At 30.9% G+C, this 18,084-nt stretch overlaps 1 protein-coding gene across 5 annotated transcripts in view; it reads left to right on the top strand.

The window, feature by feature from the left end:
* Positions 1 to 18,084, top strand: part of LOC107451173 (serine/threonine-protein kinase unc-51-like protein Atg1) — a 67,188-nt gene that overhangs the window by 3,356 nt on the left and 45,748 nt on the right. For all 5 annotated transcript variants that reach the window (XM_071185374.1, XM_071185373.1, XM_071185372.1 and 2 more), the window contains exons 3-6: positions 3,692 to 3,724; positions 14,162 to 14,198; positions 14,287 to 14,337; positions 17,543 to 17,739. In XM_071185374.1, coding sequence (XP_071041475.1) covers positions 3,692 to 3,724; positions 14,162 to 14,198; positions 14,287 to 14,337; positions 17,543 to 17,739 — 318 coding nt within the window. The remainder of the gene's footprint in view (positions 1 to 3,691; positions 3,725 to 14,161; positions 14,199 to 14,286; positions 14,338 to 17,542; positions 17,740 to 18,084) is intronic.

The following is an 18,084-nucleotide window of genomic DNA, read 5'->3' as shown; positions in this document are numbered from 1 at the left end:
ATTTGTATAAAGCTTAAGTTCTTTTTTAATTTCAGTGACATAATAAAACTGTATATATAATACGTTACAGCGGGATGAGGGAAAAACGAAAGGAAATCTTCTGATTGGTTAAGCAGTAAATTTAACTGTAGACGATTCAATTTTTCAAATATTTTAAAGATGCTATTTGCAAGCTTATATCTCTGTTTGATCCCAAAAAAATTTATTGCTCGTACTTAAATACTTTAATACTTCAATGAGCAACATTAGCGTGGCAGCATGCCTGGACTACGCCACTACATTAGTATTTCTTAAGTTATTTGATACCACGTGTTTGTTTTGTTTATAGTAATTCTTTTAAAACGTGTTTCTATATAAAAGTAAATAATTTAAAATCACAGTAATTGAAGTGAAAAAAATAATTAATTATGAATTTAAAGGCAACATTTGTGGAAAAGTGGTACTAATTCGTTTAGAAGGAACGTAAAAACTCGCCGTACTATTATTGACGCCAATAATACTTAATTTAGGTAGTCAGGGGTCTGTCCAGACGTTTTGTGAAAGGTCTGTTTTTGTAAAATTGTGAAAAAATGACTCGTAATTTGTGAATATAAAATAAACTTTAAAGTCACATTCTTTCAGCCAGGGTCCTGCTTTTATGAATTCGTGCAAAAGGGATCCTGTTATTACAAAAAACTTTTTAAATGAGTTTTTAAATTGTAAATAGATACAAGATTATGCTCAACACTGTAAAACTATAATTTAAAAAAATTTAATTTTCGAAAATAAACAGCAATTGCTGCTTCTAAATTAGAGATGCAACATACAAATATTTGGTATTTAGCCTATACTGCTGAACGCAGAATATTCATTTCGGACGAATATAGGAAGAAGCGTTTGCCTTAGACAAACATCCATCTTTATTTTTTTCCCCACTGGGAAGCTAGGGTTTATTCGATTAACAAAACAATAACGAAGATAAACAAATTTGTGAAGGGTCCGATTAGAAAAAAAATCATTTTGTGAAGAGTCCGTTTTTAAGTTAAAATATTTTGTGAAGGGTCCGTTTTTATGAAATGATATTTTGTAAAGGGTCCGTTAACGGACCCTAATTTCTTCTAAGCAGACCCTTGGTAGTGTATGCATATTTAAGTAAAAGAAATAAGCTATGTACTCAAAAATAAACTAGTAGAGTAAGAGTAGTTAATCGTCGAGAGGTTTCCAAATGGTGTTCACCCGGAATCTTAGGGTTCCGTTAAGAGTTAAAGGGTTCCGCGAGTTCTTTTTATAGTCAATGATGTGTTTCAAAACCTCAGATTGTATTTAGATACAATCTATAATTTATTTAATATTTCGGTTGCCTTTATGAAATTAACTCTAAGAAAATGCCAATAAAATAGAAGTGGCATTTTTTAAAAGAAAATGTTATATTTCTAATAACAATATAATGAGTAAATTATGAAGAAGACAGGCATTCATAAAATTTTGCATTATTATTTCTGACTAAGCTTTTCCGATCAAAATAATCTTTAATAAAGAAATATGTTTCTTCAATAACTATTTTCAACGTTGTTAGCAGTTTTCTAAATTTTCATTTCGAAGTAAACCCTAATTCTTCTTATTTTTAACTTATTTATCTTATTTATTTCAACTTATTTATTTTCAACCTATATACTAAAAACGAATTCTTATTAGTCTAAATATAGCGCAAGAAATGGGAATTAACTGTTACCTTATGAACCGTTGTTTGTAAAGTCAGGGGTTCCGCCGAAAGAAGGTTAATTATTTAGGGTTCCGTAGTCGAAAAATATTGGGAACCGTTGATTAAGGAGAATCATAAAAAATAGATTTTTGGTGAAAAATGGAACAATGGCTTACGGAACATGGTGTTTAAGGTGGAGATATTTAAAAGAATGATCTGTAATTGTTAAATCAAAGAACAAATAATATAATATTATGAACGTTAACGCTATTACAGAATTAGATACAAATTGCTTAGGGAAAAAGTAGAAAGAGTTCCAAATGTGTGATTCGAATGACCAGTTTTGCCTCTTAATCATTTTTGAAGTGCCCTCTTTCTTATATTTATCTCTTTTCGGTAATCGTATGGCCATGAGTTTGATTTTGAGTAAGGGGGGAAACATGAATTATGCTCACTATTGTAATGTATGTTTGTCAAGGCATACCAGTTTCTGCACTATTTCCTAATTTTCGCTGATCTGAACAAGCGTTGGCCTCAGTTAATCCAACTTTGAAACAAAAACATGTGAAAAATTTTATTAATTTCAAAAGATCTTCTCTATTTATTGGCAGCTGTTTTCTTGAGAACTGAAAAAAAAACGGAAAATGTCAAGCTTAGATTTCGCTGAAAGCATTAACCCAAAAAGAACGTCAAAAAAAAAAAATAATAACAAAGGACTTTTTTAACGAGAATCCGTCAACAACGTTGTGAACTACGCAAGAAGGCAATAAATCAGGTGCACCTTCCTCCTATCTCGTTTGAACAACAGGTTAAGATTGCAAACACGATTAAAAAATCTTTCGTCACAATTTTTTGAGAGCGTGATAAAAATAGGTATTATTACTAAAAATAGAGAAATATAAAGCCATTGATAACGCGCTTTAATTTAATATCCGTCAATTATCATTTGTTAGTAAATTCTACGTAATAAACAATCGCAAAAAATGGTGGATTAAAGCTGAATTTGAATAGCGAAATTGAAATAAAATTTCTGTGGACAAAAATGGCAGCTCTATTTATCTGATTCTATCGATTGGGCTTTTACATAATCATTATCTTTTTTTGCTCGTCTCATATTAGGATAGTTGATATTTTTAAAGAATGAAATTTCTATAAACGGTTTCCTAAACTTAATTATATTGGTAGTTTCACTAACTTCAAATTGCGATTCGAAAACCAATCATATATTTTAGCCAATTCTGCAGCCAAATGATGAATGTACAAATTGTATTTAAAATAGTATATCGTTTGGTGAGCAAAAATATTAAATGACAGTTGTGAACTTTGTTTATAACAATATACTTTTAATTTTAAATGTTATTTCAAAAAATGATTACTTAGAAAAGGGATTTATGTTCACAGTTATCATAAGGGAAATATTCGGACTTGTGGGAAATGGAGGCACCAGTGTTATTTTTAGTTGAATAATTTCACCTGTTTTATGCCAAGAAAAACGATTGTTGCGAAGCAATCATCGGGGATGGTGAGAACATGGGTCCCCTAGTTTATTTAAAAAAAAGTATTATTAGAATAAAACTTAATCTAAATTCTTCTTTGATTTGCTGTTGCTTTTGAGGTGAATATTGTGCAACTATCAACCATTAATGCCTTAATTCTTAAATTATTATTTTAGTTTGAATGGATGGAGAGTAATAGCTTACCCCAGTGATTGTTTGAAATAGTTCTATCTTCGGTTTATTGGTGTTAATACTATATTACGTGTGTCTTAATACTATTTACTCTTTGTATGATTGTTTGTGTTCATACTATTTTCTCTTGTTCGTATTAGTCCCTACTATTTTCACTTAAGCTAGTATGAATGGTTTATTTTCTTTTAAATGTGATTGTCTTAACTTAAGTAAACCATAACAAACAATCAGAAACTTCTAATTAGTAAACTTTGTGCATGCAATAACAACCATTAAATAATATGTTAATTTATTATTCTAATAAATTGTTATTGTTTTTTAGGACTCTCCTAAGTTTTTGTCTATTACAATAGAAGTAAGTTGAAATTTTATTTGTTTGTAGTAGTAAACATTCCATGCAGCAAAAATATTAGCTTGTGTATATATTTATAGTTGCCAATTCTACTGGATTTTGCCACTTTCTGTTTATGTTAATCATAATCATAACATGTTAAATGTCAATCATAACTGGAAAATATTGCTGTTTTTTCTATTTTGATGACTACAATAATCCCTAAAATTCTCTATTTGTAAAAACATTTAGTACATTATGCAACAGTTATCATGACATTCATATTATTTCGTAAAATCTACTGGATTTTTTCCAATACATGTTGGTAGCTATGTATATTGTTGAAGTGTTTGGTAAAATGTAGTAAAAAGGCACATTTCTTTTTTTTCTTTTGAAAAAAAAAAGAAATTCATTATCATATTGTTTAGTATTGTTTCCATATAGGTACTCTATACGTTTTTTAAACTACCACTTAATAGCAGCATACACAAAAACACATTTAATGTCTTTGTAGAAATTGTGGTGCTTTTCACCAAAACCTTTCTGGTAAGCAATTTTAAAATGTGGTTTATATTGCTCGCTCAAAGCTTCAAACGTCCATTAGTTTTAAAGTCTCTATGGGGGCTCGAATTAAAAGACGCAATCCGTAGCATAAATAAAAACCCCTGCGGCATGAGGGACGCACGAGGTATCAATAAAATGATACAGCTCTTGATGTGCGGCCCGCGGTAGCCATCTGCACATAATAATAATATATATAATTTATAATATTTTTTATTTTTTTTTAAATAAAAGAAAATGAAAATTTTGAATTGCGCATTTAAGTTTTTGACGCTCCAAATCTAAATTTATCTAGCTTTTCGATCGTTTTTTTTCGGTGGTTATGGTTACGAAGTTCCTAAGTTTTCAAAATTCCAATATTTTTAATACTACGACCAAATTATGATGCGTGAATTTCGAATTTAAGTAATTGTACTTGTGATTTTTCGATCGTATCTTTATTGACAGATTTCCAAGCGTTTCTTAACATACCGATCTTTTATATATTCCGATATCTCTTTCTAGTGTTTTTGACTTAAAATTTTTAAAAAAAAAAATCGTGCCGAGTCTAAAATAGGCCGCATTTATAAATTTTACAGGGGGGCGCGTCCAAGTGTGTGTACACCACTGGTTGCAATTCACCAACATTTTCCTCGAACGTTCTAATGCTATTTCCCTTTTTACTTGTCAATGTAATATTAAATTCTGAAAATGCAAGTTTATAAAAATTATCGTTTGCCTTGGTTGGTGTATTTAAAAGGAAGCAATTGTTTTTTTCTGTACAAAAAAAAGGGGTGTTCCGTTAAAGTGTCGATAACATAGAACATAGGAGAAAGAAAAAAAAGCTTTCTTTAGAGATAATTGCATATTTGTTGGGTGTGAGTTCATTTGACCTTGAGAGTCTTCAACAATTACTGTGAGTTTAATGTTTGGACTCAAGGACATGTAAATGAAATTCTAGTTCCAGAAGACCTGTTTGTTGGCCCGATGGGTAGTAGTACCTGTACTTTAGTATCGAGGATTTAAACGATTTATTTTCGACAATTGCTAACAAAGGACGACTGCCTTAAAAAAATTATTTATTCATCTTCATCTGATAATAATGAAAAAAAAAAAACAAATGCATTTATTTTTTTTAAAATTGTTCTACGTCGTTTAAACTATATATATTTTCAAGGAATTCTTTAAAACAAAAAGTCTTCCCGGACGTGTGCATCAGACTGTCATCGATGCAAAAAGGGGGAACAACATCATATGCATCAGGACGCTCTAAGTCCAGAACAGGAAAAACCTGGAAAATACAGGGAATTTAACAATCACGTAAAATAACAGGGAATTTTGATTTTTTTTCCTTTTTAAAACTGGAAAAATACAGAGAATTTTGTTTCTTATTTTTGTCTTATGAAAAATGGTGACCACTCAAAGCGTAATCTATGGGATATTTAACCATGATATTTCAGCTATACTAAACTATTTCATTTACTATAGCATTATTTAAGTATGTTCAACTGTTTTTCCAGCAATTAAAACTGATTAATATAGTTAGCCCAATATAGCTCACACAAGAGCACAGTAATTGTTGTTTCCTCTTAATATATTGTGTATCATATGTACAGGGAATTTTTTTTCTTTCCAGTTTTGAATGACAACCCTGTGAAAGAAATAAATATCATAAAATCATTTATTCTTTCTTAAAGAGAGAAAAAAAAAGTNTTCTAGTTTATTTTTTATTTTTAAAACTACCGCCGAAAAAAATTCTGAATTTTATCTTCCAAGCTCTCAGGAAATCGAGCTGACGAACAACCCGAGATTACCGATGAAATTATCGTTAATATCGTCAATAATGAAAATGAATCTACCGAAGTTGATGTAGACAGTGAAGATGACACAAACAACATATAAAAATCTATCATAACGATGAACTAAAAGCTATCGAAAGTGCTATTGAATATATAGAACAACAAGGACAGGCAACACCAGCATTGCTGTTATCCTTGAAAAAAATGGCGAAACATTGCTGCAGAAAAGCGCCTAAGTAATTTAAAACAAAAAACGAGGATTTTTTTTAAGTAAAAACTCTTTTAATTCTCGTAAAGTACGCTCTTTAAGTATTTTTGCTTTTTAATAATAATATGAATTGTATGTGGTGTACTGGTATAAGTTTTGTATTTTTTAAATATGTTACATGTATATACCTGCTCTTTTTCTTTCCTTTTTTATACTCTTCGCTATAACCGAGTCTTTCGGTTATCCGAGTTAGTCGTGGTCCACATTAACTCGGATGATCGGGACTCTACTGTAAATATATTTTCAAGGAATTATTTAAAACAAAAAGTCTTCCCGGACTTGTGCAGACTGTCATCGATGCAAAAAGGGGGAACAACATCATATTAATCTGTGCATCAGGACGCTCTAAGTCCAGAACAGGGTTACCACTCCACGGGGAGAACAGGAAAAATACAGGGAATTTAACAATCACCTAAAATAACAGGGAATTTTGATTTTTTTTCTTTTCAAACTGGGAAAATACACAAAATTTTGTTTCTTATTTCTGTCTTATAAAAAATTGTGACCACTCAAAGCGTAATCTATGGGATATTTAACCATGATATTTCAGCTATACTAAACTATTTCATTTACTATAGCATTATTTAAGTATGTTCAACTGTTTTTCCAGCAATTAAAACTGATTAATATAGTTAGCCCAATAAAGCTCACACAAGAGCAGAGTAATTGTTATTTCCTCTTAATATATTGTGTATCATATGTACAGGGAATTTTTTTTCTTTCCAGTTTTGAATGACAACCCTGTGAAAGAAATAAATATCATAAAATCATTTATTCTTTCTTAAAGAGAGAAAAAAAAAGTTCAGCAAATTTTTAAGGGTCTCCTATTTTACCTGAACCCCAATGCTTTGCTCCCCTTATTTACGCCCCTGATCACTCTGATGTCCCCCCCCTTAATACATCTTTATCACCAGCATTTCCGTTATGCTTTTGCTTTGTGTAATTTCATTTGTGTTCACCGCCCACCAGTTATACAATTCAATTTCCCCCCCCTCAAAATCGATTAAACTAAATAAATGACAAAGCCAAAAGGTGACGCCCCCACAAAACTGCAGGAGACGCTCCAATCCTTCCTTTGTCAGACATTGCATATCTGTCTGCAATTTTTTTTTTTGGAGTTGCACATTGTTATAATAATTTCAAAACTGTTTTACTAGTTACTAGTGTTATTTTTAATAGAAAAATGCACATAAAAAGTACTACGATTTTAATTCAATGTAAGCTTGTGAGTGGGGGGGATGTGATGAATCATACCCTTTCAATCGTGATGAGTCAAATACTGATAAAGTCTTGTTACATATAAGATTGAATTCTGAACTATGTACGTATATGAGGGATGATCACAAATAAACATTTACTTGCGGATAAATGATAAAATATCGAAGTTCGATTTATTTATTGCCAATGAACAAGTCGTGATTAAAAATTCAAACAAAATCAATTTTATGGCCTTGCAAAGTTACACGGTGTTTCTAATAACAGCTTTTCGACCTCTCTGCCCCCCACCAAAAAAGAAATAGATGTTTATCTTTAATTTCGTTTTCCATATTAATGATTGATTCGATTTTTTTCTTCTTTTTTTTCTGCTTATGACCTCTAATGTCTATGGCGTAACTACCACTATAAATATTGAATACCAATTCACTAGTATATAAGACATGTTAACGTGAATCTTTCTTGAGGTACCTTTTGATGGAGGACGTGGTCATTAATTAAATCCCCTCATTGGTGATCCGGACGTGATAAGAACTTGCCAATATTGATGGATGATCTACATTAAACAGTTGATTTGCTTAAAAATATACTGCTCACAGAAAGAAAATTAAAAAAAATTTGTGTAGTAAATAAAGCCTCCCACTGAATAAAAAAAATTAAGAAAACAAAATATTATTAACGAAATGCTATAAATACAAAAAATGAAGGGAAACAAAATCACAGATAAAATTCTGGAAGGGGAATAATGTGGCATAACTACCACTATAAATATTGAATACCAATTCACTAGTATATAAGACATGTTAACGTGACATGTATTCTTGAAGGTTGACATGGTCATTAATTAAATTACCTCATGTCCACTACTTTTTTAGTACTTTTTGACTTTTATTTTTTTGGTTTATTTATTTATTTATTTATTTATTTTTTTTGCTTGTATTCAAAAATACATATTAAGGGCGACTGCGATGCACATTCCCCCCTAAAACTGGTAAGGATATCCTCCCTTAATTTATCTGTCACAACACCACATTTCAACCAACACCAAAAATACATGTAAATCTCTTATTTTAACATTCTCTCAATAAACTCTTTATTTTTTTTGCTATATCTGATTTATTAGATTTACCGTTAGAAATATTCTGTTAACCATTATTTTTAGGTGACGAAATTTACTTGGGAAGAAGAATTAATAAAAAAAATATATTAAAAAGACATAGATTACTATCCAAAGCTGATAAACGAAGCGGTGATGTGATCGTTTTAAAATTTATGTCTATGTAATGACCAATTCGCAAATTTTATGTAACTAAACATTTGTTCAAATGTAGATTTTTTTTTTATTTACTAGATTTTTTTTAAAAATATTAATTTGTTTCCATTAAATTAATTAATTTTTAAATATTAATTTGTAAACATTTTAAATTTTTTTTTAAAAAATTATTCAGCTTCTTCTATATTACATTATAACCTTCGTTGAACAGCCGACCCAAATTTGGGTTTACGACTACTAATGTTTAACTCCGTAGTCTTGTAATTTTGACCCAAGACAAGGAAACTCTTGGAACAAGTATAGGGAGAAATTTTGTTTTCTTAGAGGACTATTTGATTGAACCAACCCTCATTTGCGTTACATGGAAAGGAGGACCACGAGATCCTCCCTCGGTTAGCCTGACGGCAAGATGACTCTGATCCGTCTACCACTGAGGATGTGGAATTCGTATCAACCAGCCATCGCTGGGATTCGAAACCAGTTCACCTTATTGGAAGGCGAGGGCTCTATCCCCTGAGTCACATCTCCTCCTAAAGTATATTTTCAGAAATGATGAAATATTTCACTAGAGGAGCCGGGGTGGGAGGCATAGAGTTGTATTTCAACTCTATTTGTATTTCAACTCTATGGTGGGAGGTCCCTGTGACCTCCCAGAAATGTTCACTATTCGGCAAATTTCGATTTAAAAAAAACACAAATTAAATTATAATAGATGCGTCTCATTTTTTAAAAAAAATAATTTTTACTATTTAATTAATCCAAATAAACTAGAAATTTAAAGTTCGGAAGAAACGAGAGCAATAAATAGAAGCCTTTTTACGTAATGTGTATGTATTTAATCTTTTTATGTAATTAAAATATCAATGTATAAAAATTGGGGCATTAAATAAAACTATGAAGAAAAAAAATTAGAAGTTCGCTGGGAAAAAACTGCGTCAGAATCCATGTGGCACAATATTTTCGGACTTTCTGCCGCAAAACTCTAGCAATCTTTTTGCAAGATACTTTCAGTAATAACAAAGATGTATGTAACTAATTGAAGGTAACAAAAACGGTGTGTTTATAAAACAATATATTTTTTTAATTGAATATATAATATTTTTTGATTATTATGGGCGCTATTCTATCATTTTGTTGGGGNGGGGGGGAACTCACTAGTTACTTCCTTTCCCGTATTTTATAAATCATTAACGCATTAAAGAAAAAAAATTAAAAATAATGAAATCCGATACAGTAATTGCCGAAAAACAGATCGAAGTCGAAATCACGCGAAGCGGATTATTGAAAAAGTGGTTACTCAAATGCATGTTTCGTTTCAAGATTTGATAATTGTAATAAATAATATCGGATTTTAAAAACTATATGGAAATCAAAAGCAATAATTTCCAAAAGAAGCCTTCAAAAGTAAATACTCGAATGCACGATTCGAATTTCCCATATCGTCTGAAATATATCGGGATAATTAAAAATCGCGTGAAAATCAATAACTGCCGAAAATACAATCGAAACTCTTCATGGATATCCGATACTATTGGCGTAAATTGAACGCCACAATAAGTGATAATTTAAGGGTTCTGCAAGAACTCTGTAACGTTCTGCGACAAAGTCGCTATGTCGCCGCGATTCTGCCACAGGGGTCAGAATTTTCGTGGGTAAGTGAGCGATAGCGGACAGGAAGCGATGCCCTCTTGAGAAATTACAAAATCCCTTCGATGCAATGAGAAGATTGCATTCTATTCTGTTCGGTTAAGGTTATTCTGCGCTCTTAATTTTTTAAAAAAAAAAAAAAAAAAAACATCCTTGGATTTTTATTTCTTTTTTCAGTAATATAATGCCATAAAATATTCGAGCATGTTCGACGCATAACAATAAAGTTCTTCCACTAACTGTCCTTCGAAAGTAAAGTGTTACGTAAAATTGCATTATTATTCTTCCCTCTATGTATACAAACAGAAACACGTGTTTTTCTAATGCTTCTTCCAACCTTGATTGTCACTCGTTCCTGGTTTGGTTTTAGCAGACTCCTTGTCGTCAACTGAGATATTTATTTTAAGATTGGCGAACGAACGACCTACGACTTTTCGCATATCACGTGCACAGTATCTTCCTGTCTTTTTACTAGAACGTCATTTTCGTTGCGAAATTTTAAACTCATTTCTTTGTTCTCAATCGGTAATTCTGCATTGTATCGTCTGAGCAAACGAAAAACTTCTCAACTTCTTTAATGTCGTATTGATTTATTTATTGAGCATTAATCGGTTAATGCCCGTATTGCAGTTTTTAATATATTTTTTATTATTAATATTCGGTAGGGAAATGGCTAGTAAGAAATTTATTAAAAAAATTAAAAATGTGACCGGGGTTGGATTAAGGTACCGTGGGAGGCTTAAGTATAACTTGGCACCCTAATTTAACAAATTGGATAAGCTTTACCTATATTCATTAATATTAAAACTTTTATGATATTCGAGTTAAAGTGTGTTTTACAAAATTATGTAAAGAAAAAAAGCTTTGTTTAAAAAAATTTATTCAAAAATTTCTTTAAAATACCATTAAGTGTATATGTCAGCAAAAAAAAAAATCCTGCATGAAATTCTAATATCAAGTATTAGTTAGAACTTTGTATGAACCATCGAATTTACAAATTTTAAAAATCCTAAAAGAAAAGGGGAAAAGAAGGAATTTTCCGTTTTTACTAAACATAGAAAAGTTTTGCCAATCAAACACTGCCAGGAAATTTTACATATTTTCTAGACGATTACGAAAATTAATTAATAAAATTAGGCAATTGGGTATGGGAGGTAGTGAAGGAAATAACATGGCCAAATATCCTTTTTTTTTTTTATGAATTTTGCACTTAAACCACATAATAAATTTTTATTAATTTTAACGGAAAATTTAAAAAAAAAAAACGCTTAAACATATTAGATGCATTTTTAGAAAACTATAGAAATCAATTTTACCTTTACTTCATCAACTTTAGAAGTCCCTTGTGGGGCCCAAAAAAATTTGCGACCCAGGAGCTACAGTCCCACTAGCCCACACCCTCTTAATCCCTACCTTAATTTAGCTTGAAGATTTTTTTTATATATAAAAAGAATAATTGAATATCCATTCTTCAGTAGGGTTTAAAAAATATAATCAATAAATCTGTTTTAATTAACAACATGCAATCATGCACAAAACTGAAAGGAATATACTGACACAATTAAAAAACATTTATTTAGATTTGTATTATTATTTGTGTTGCCCTTTATTTGCAAATGACTTTACGTTATTTGCTTTATTAAAAGTTTTTTTTCTTCTTCCAATGCCCACCTGTGTTAACATCCGTCAATTCAGGCATATACAGGGCGATTTTGTTGGCCTCTCTTTCAGGGGCACTATCAGAGAAGGAAAGAACATCCATGCCTTGCCTTTGATTCGAACCCAGAACCTTTCTGATGCAAGGATAATTCCCTGCCCCCTACACAGGCCCGTGCGCTTTATTAAAAGTTGTTTTGAAGTTTTTTTAACAAAATCTGTTTCAAAGTTTAACTCTTTAAAATAACGATTAACTATACTCAGTTATCATGAACAAATCATAATAGACAAAAATTTACTATAATTGAGCAGTTTTTATAAATTTGCACTTTAGTTTAACTTAATTTTTTCATATTTCAGTTAACACTGATTAAACATCATTTAGGTTTATATTTTATTTTATAACCAGCTTTGAACATCCAACCCAATAAATTTCTTCACGACTAAGGATGTTTAATTTCGTAACCTCATTGTTTTGAATCGAGCACCGAAGACAAGTGAACTTTTGAATCAAGTAATAGAACAAACTAGCCTTTGTGAAGAAAGAACTTTTTGAAGGAAGTAACCCGTATATGCATTATATGAAGAGAAAAACCTGCACTGTTAGCCTGATATCAAAGATGATTCTCACCCATGATCCGTCTACCACTGAGGATATTTAACGTCAGTGCAGTGGTCGGTGCTAGTCGGGAGCAAAGTTTGTATCGACCAGTCATCACTGAGATTCGAACTCAGGTCATCTCACTGGAGGCTAATAAAATAATCACATGGTTTCATGTAGCTTTAAAAATACATATTCTGTGACCCACTTTCATTTTACTTAAGCTTATGTTACTTACAGTTGATGAAAAACTTGCAATTAACTCATTGGCCGGCCTGGTGGCCGAACGGTTAGCATGCCTGACTGCAAAGCCAATGGCTGTGGGTTTGATTCCAGTCAGAGCATGGATGTCTGTTGTGTGATGTGTCAATGTGGCCCACCCTATGAACATAATTAGATAAAACCTATATCTGTGGCATGGGTTTCTCACCTATGTGACTTAGAGCAGAGCTGATTGTGCCCTGGAAAAATTCCGGATTTTTCCCTAATAGCGATCAAATCGATGCGATCTAATAGCGATGAAATCCAAGGTCCAGAAGTTTCAAGAAATCATCGATCACATTTATATATAAAAATTCTTGTTTATTTTATTTAAAAATATTAGAACTAGAATTTATACTTGCATCTCTTTCGTTTGTAAATATTTTTTCTGGAAGAAAAATAAATGTGATTAGAGATGTAAGTAAACTTTTACATAATTATTCATTTAAATTATGCTGTCTTTATATATATAATTTATTTAGAATTTCATGTTTTGAAAATATCAATGATTTAAATTTATGAAGACATAATTTTTTGAAATGCGTCATTAATGATTTTACTCAAGAAGTTTTCAGGATTTTTTAGTTGGGCTCACAGTCACTCCAGCTTAAGGTCACAGGTGCCCACTGCCACTGGGTAGCGTTAAATGAGCAACACTCCTGGCATCTTTCGAGGTGCAGAACGAAAGTTCAGTACCTGCTGCTAAAAAAAAAGATAATAAACCCTCTAAGCAACTCATTTTTGATTAATTAGGGCTGTAAGCTAGCTAACATCAATAGTGCTACCCTTTAAACAACTGGGGAAAAACCTGAATCATCTGCACGAATCATTTGCAACCTTGATCCGATCAGAAATATTGGTTTTTCATGTATCCTTAGCAAACATTCTAATCGATAACTAGCTGAACTTGCTTATTTTTGCTGATTAAGGCAAAGGAGAGGTATGAACAATGCTTATAAAATTTAAATTTTTAAAAAAATGGGATAAGCAAATCAGAAATTATCCAAGTGACCACTCTGTAGTATCATTGCATGTACATGAAGTTTATCTTCACAAATGTAAAATTTGGTATCCACTGAGAGCATGTTACAATTTTATGAAACTTTTCTCTGTTGCCTAACGATAGGATTTTGTGAAAGTTTATAATTCTTTTAAATTTAAATAATGACTTACTAAACATTTTCTTTCTTTTTTTTTCTAGTATTGTAATGGAGGTGATTTGGCTGAGTACCTAAATAGTGAGTAAACTATTTATCTTTGACTTTAGTTGTTTTATATCATGTATATATGTGACTGACTATCTTTTTTTTTCTTCATATTTTCCAGTTAAGGGTAGTCTTAGTGAAGATACTATTAGACTATTCCTGAGACAAATAGGTAAGTATCTTATTATATATTAAAATATAATGATGTTGTCGTAGTTTTCCATTGTTCTCAATACATTTTTATTGGCTGGAAAATCATAGGGTAGGATCCAGTTTTCCCACATTAATTTTCCTTTTGGTTTCCTATAAATATTTTTATATCCCTAGTTTAAGGATTATTATTACGTTTTTGATTTTGTTTGTTTTCTAAATGAAGAGTTTAAGAGGATTGTATTTTTTTATCAGTACAGGAATGAGATTCTTCCGCGGATTCGCGGATTTCCGCTTTTTCTCAGATTTTTTCATTTTTTCCGCTAATTTCAGCTGAAATTTTTTTTTGCACAAGTTAAAATATTTTATGAGGAATTTAATTTTCCGCTGAGCGAAATTATTGAAGTCCTCATTCCTCCCTCTGAAGTTTCTCTAAAAATCATTTCCTTGGGATAAAACTGGTTGACCTTTATACAGGGATGAGATTTTTTTCGCTTTTGTCTCTCGAATTTCAGCCTTTTTATCAAGAACTCAGATTCTCTAAAAGTTAGGGTTTTTTTTTATTCATTTATAAATATCCCGCTTTTTTTAAAAAAAAAATTCAGTCGAAGTCAAATTATTATACTTATTTACGATTTTCAAAGAAAAACAGGAAATTCAAACTACGTCCTAGCTGCTAATCCTTCCGCATGTTTACTTATAGTATTAGCTATTTTCTCCGATTTCACGGACAGAAAATAAGATTTTCCGTATTTTTTATCCATCGGCGGGATAGCTCGTATTTTCGTAATTTAGACGTCACTGCTTCTTGTATTCTGGAGAGAAAGCAAACAAAAAAGCGAAAAAAAATAGAGGTGGATTTGTGGTGAAAATATTTATTTGCTCATTCAATTAATCTTGTAAATTTTTATTTATTGTGTAAACAAAAAACAATTCAAACAAGCCTTTTAGAAATCCCAAGTCCAGACTCTGCAAATATCTCGATTTTTATTCACGCGATTTTAATATCAATCATCGATTTTCGTATTTACCTGATTTAAAAGTTGCGCATTGCAATTCTTATTTACGCTTTTTAAATATCGTACATTATGACTCGTATTTACGAGATTTAAAAATCTAATATCGTGTTTTGTATTTTTGCATTTTTAAAATCGCGATTTTATTATCAAACATCGATTTTCGTATTTACCTGATTTAAAAGTTGAACGTTGCGATTCTTATTCAGGCCATTTAAATATTGTACATTGCGATTCTTATTTACGAGATTTAAAAAACCAATATCGCGATTTGTATTTACGAGCTTTTAAAACCCTATGTAGCTACGCGAGCTTAAAATCCAATGTCGTGATTCGTTTTTGCGGTTGTAATATCGCGCGATTTTAAAATTATGCATCTTGATCTAAAAATTACGCATCATGATTTGTATTTTCGCATTTTTTAAATTCGATGTAGAGTTTCATATTCACGTGATTTAAAAGCCTCATATCGGGACTTATAATCACATGGATTACAAGTTTAAACAAAAATTTGACAAAAAAAGTGCGATTTTTATATATATATTCTTGGATTTCCTCTTTTTTTCTTTCTGACTACTCTCATCCCTGTATCAGTAGTTTTAGAGCAACGTAATTCTATGTTTCATTTTAAGATAAAGTTATTTAAATCTGTGTCTGATCTTATTAACCGTTTTACAATTATTGTTTTTTGGTGCAAATTACATAAATAATACTATTATGAACTAAGGTTAATGAGATTCTGTAATTGATATTTAGAACTTAGCTCTCAGCTTTATGCACAAAGTGATGAATGCAGAAATAGTATTTAAAATCTATCATCCCATTTGGTAAGCAGAAATATTAAACACATTGAGAAACATTGATTTACAGTATACAGTTGAACCTCGAATATTAGGGAATAGGATTATGTAGAAAAATCAAAATTTTCGCCTCATCAGGGGACTATCACAATTGATTTTTCAAATGCTTGAACATGGGTGCCACTTTTCAGTCCAGGGGACTGAAATCAGTCTTGAGAAAAAAAACTCAGTGGACTGAATTCCATCCATCTGAATTTTTTTTAAATTAAATTTTCTTTATTCTTCTTTAAGAATGTAACAAATATTTTATATTAAAAACATATAAATTGTGTAATTTTATGTTTATTGCTAAAGGATCAAATAATATTGTCACGCCTCAATGAAAGAATATGATAGATTAAACTTCAATGTTTGCTTGTGTAAACAAAATTGTGTACTATTGTTGAATATAAAATCTGATTTAGTTTACACTTTCCTCTGATCTTCTGAAATGCTAAATTACAAATAAATTTTTTTAAAGAAATTTATGGAGTTAAGATAAAATTAATGGTGAAATGAAAAATAGTTTTTTTTTTTTAAAAGTTATTGATTTATATCAGTAATTTTACTTGGTGATTAGTGCAAAAGAGATATACAAGGTTAGATCTTATTGTTGCAATTGCTATAGAGAAAAATATTTATTTATTTTAAGAAATAAACAAATTATTGATTTAATATAGAGGCCACGATAATTAATTCAAAAATAAGTTCGGTCTTGAAATTTTTTTAGAGTTGCACCCATGTGCATGAACAATAACCATGAATTAAATTGCTAAAAAAATAGTTGTAGTTATAAAGCAGTGAAATTTTAGAATCCTCGTCACAACAGTAGTTTCACAACAGCTGTAATAATAATGATACATATTGTGTAGGCTTTTATTGTGAGTCTGTAAGAGTGTCTGATAAACAGAGATGATTGTGCTCTGGAAAAAATCTGGATTTCCCGATTTTTCTCTAAATTTCGCAAAATCTAAGGTCCAGTATAAAAATCACATAAAGTATAAAAAATTTGTATAATATTAGAACTTATACTTGGCATCTCTTTCATTTGTAAATATTTTTTTTCTGCTAGAATAATAAATGTAATGAGAGATAAAAGTAAGCTTAAATATAATTATTCATTTAAATTATGCTGCATATAATTTATTTAGAATTTTATGTTTTGAAAATATCAATGATTTAAATTTATAAAGACATAAATTTTTTGAAATGCATCATAAATGATTTTACTCAGGAAATTTTCAGGATTTTTTTGAATTGAGCTCACAATCCCCCCAGAAAATGGGTTATCCAACAAAGAATATATGTTTTGTTTAGATTTTTTATGTGAATATTTATTTCAGTACATATTAAATACCTTTTTGTTTTAAAGCTGAAGCTATGGTTCTCTTGAAAGAAATGGAAGTGGTTCATAGAGATCTCAAACCCCAAAATATTCTTCTGTGCCACTCTGGAAAGCCTAATCCACCCCCTGAAGAAATCACCCTAAAAATAGCTGATTTTGGATTCGCTAGATTTCTTAACGAAGGAGTCATGGCAGCTACTCTATGTGGATCCCCAATGTACATGGTAAGAGATTTTATTTGTTTTAAAATTACATTATTGTGTTGTGCAGCTTTGAGGAGAACTCCAGACTAAAAGTCTGGAGCTGCCTGCTGCTATAGTAACGAATTGAGCACATTTCTAATGGGAGTGCACTGGAGGAATGAAGGTGTCAATTGGTTTACTCATGCTGACCTATGCCAAGATCAAACAAAACTATTCACCCCCTATTTGAAGCGACTTTTCTCGTAACCATAGTACCTGCCACGGCGTGCGACTGGTGTCTGGAGTAGTTCTGATAGTCGCACTATATTCCTAGAAAAAAACTTTTAATGCATTGCTGTGTTATCTCTTTGGATAAACTTTCAGCGA

Source organism: Parasteatoda tepidariorum, chromosome 9, assembly GCF_043381705.1.
Source record: "Parasteatoda tepidariorum isolate YZ-2023 chromosome 9, CAS_Ptep_4.0, whole genome shotgun sequence".
NCBI classification, from domain to species: Eukaryota; Metazoa; Arthropoda; class Arachnida; order Araneae; family Theridiidae; genus Parasteatoda; species Parasteatoda tepidariorum.
The sequence above is the reverse complement of the archived record's forward strand: the minus strand, read 5'-3'. Positions and strand labels throughout refer to the sequence as shown.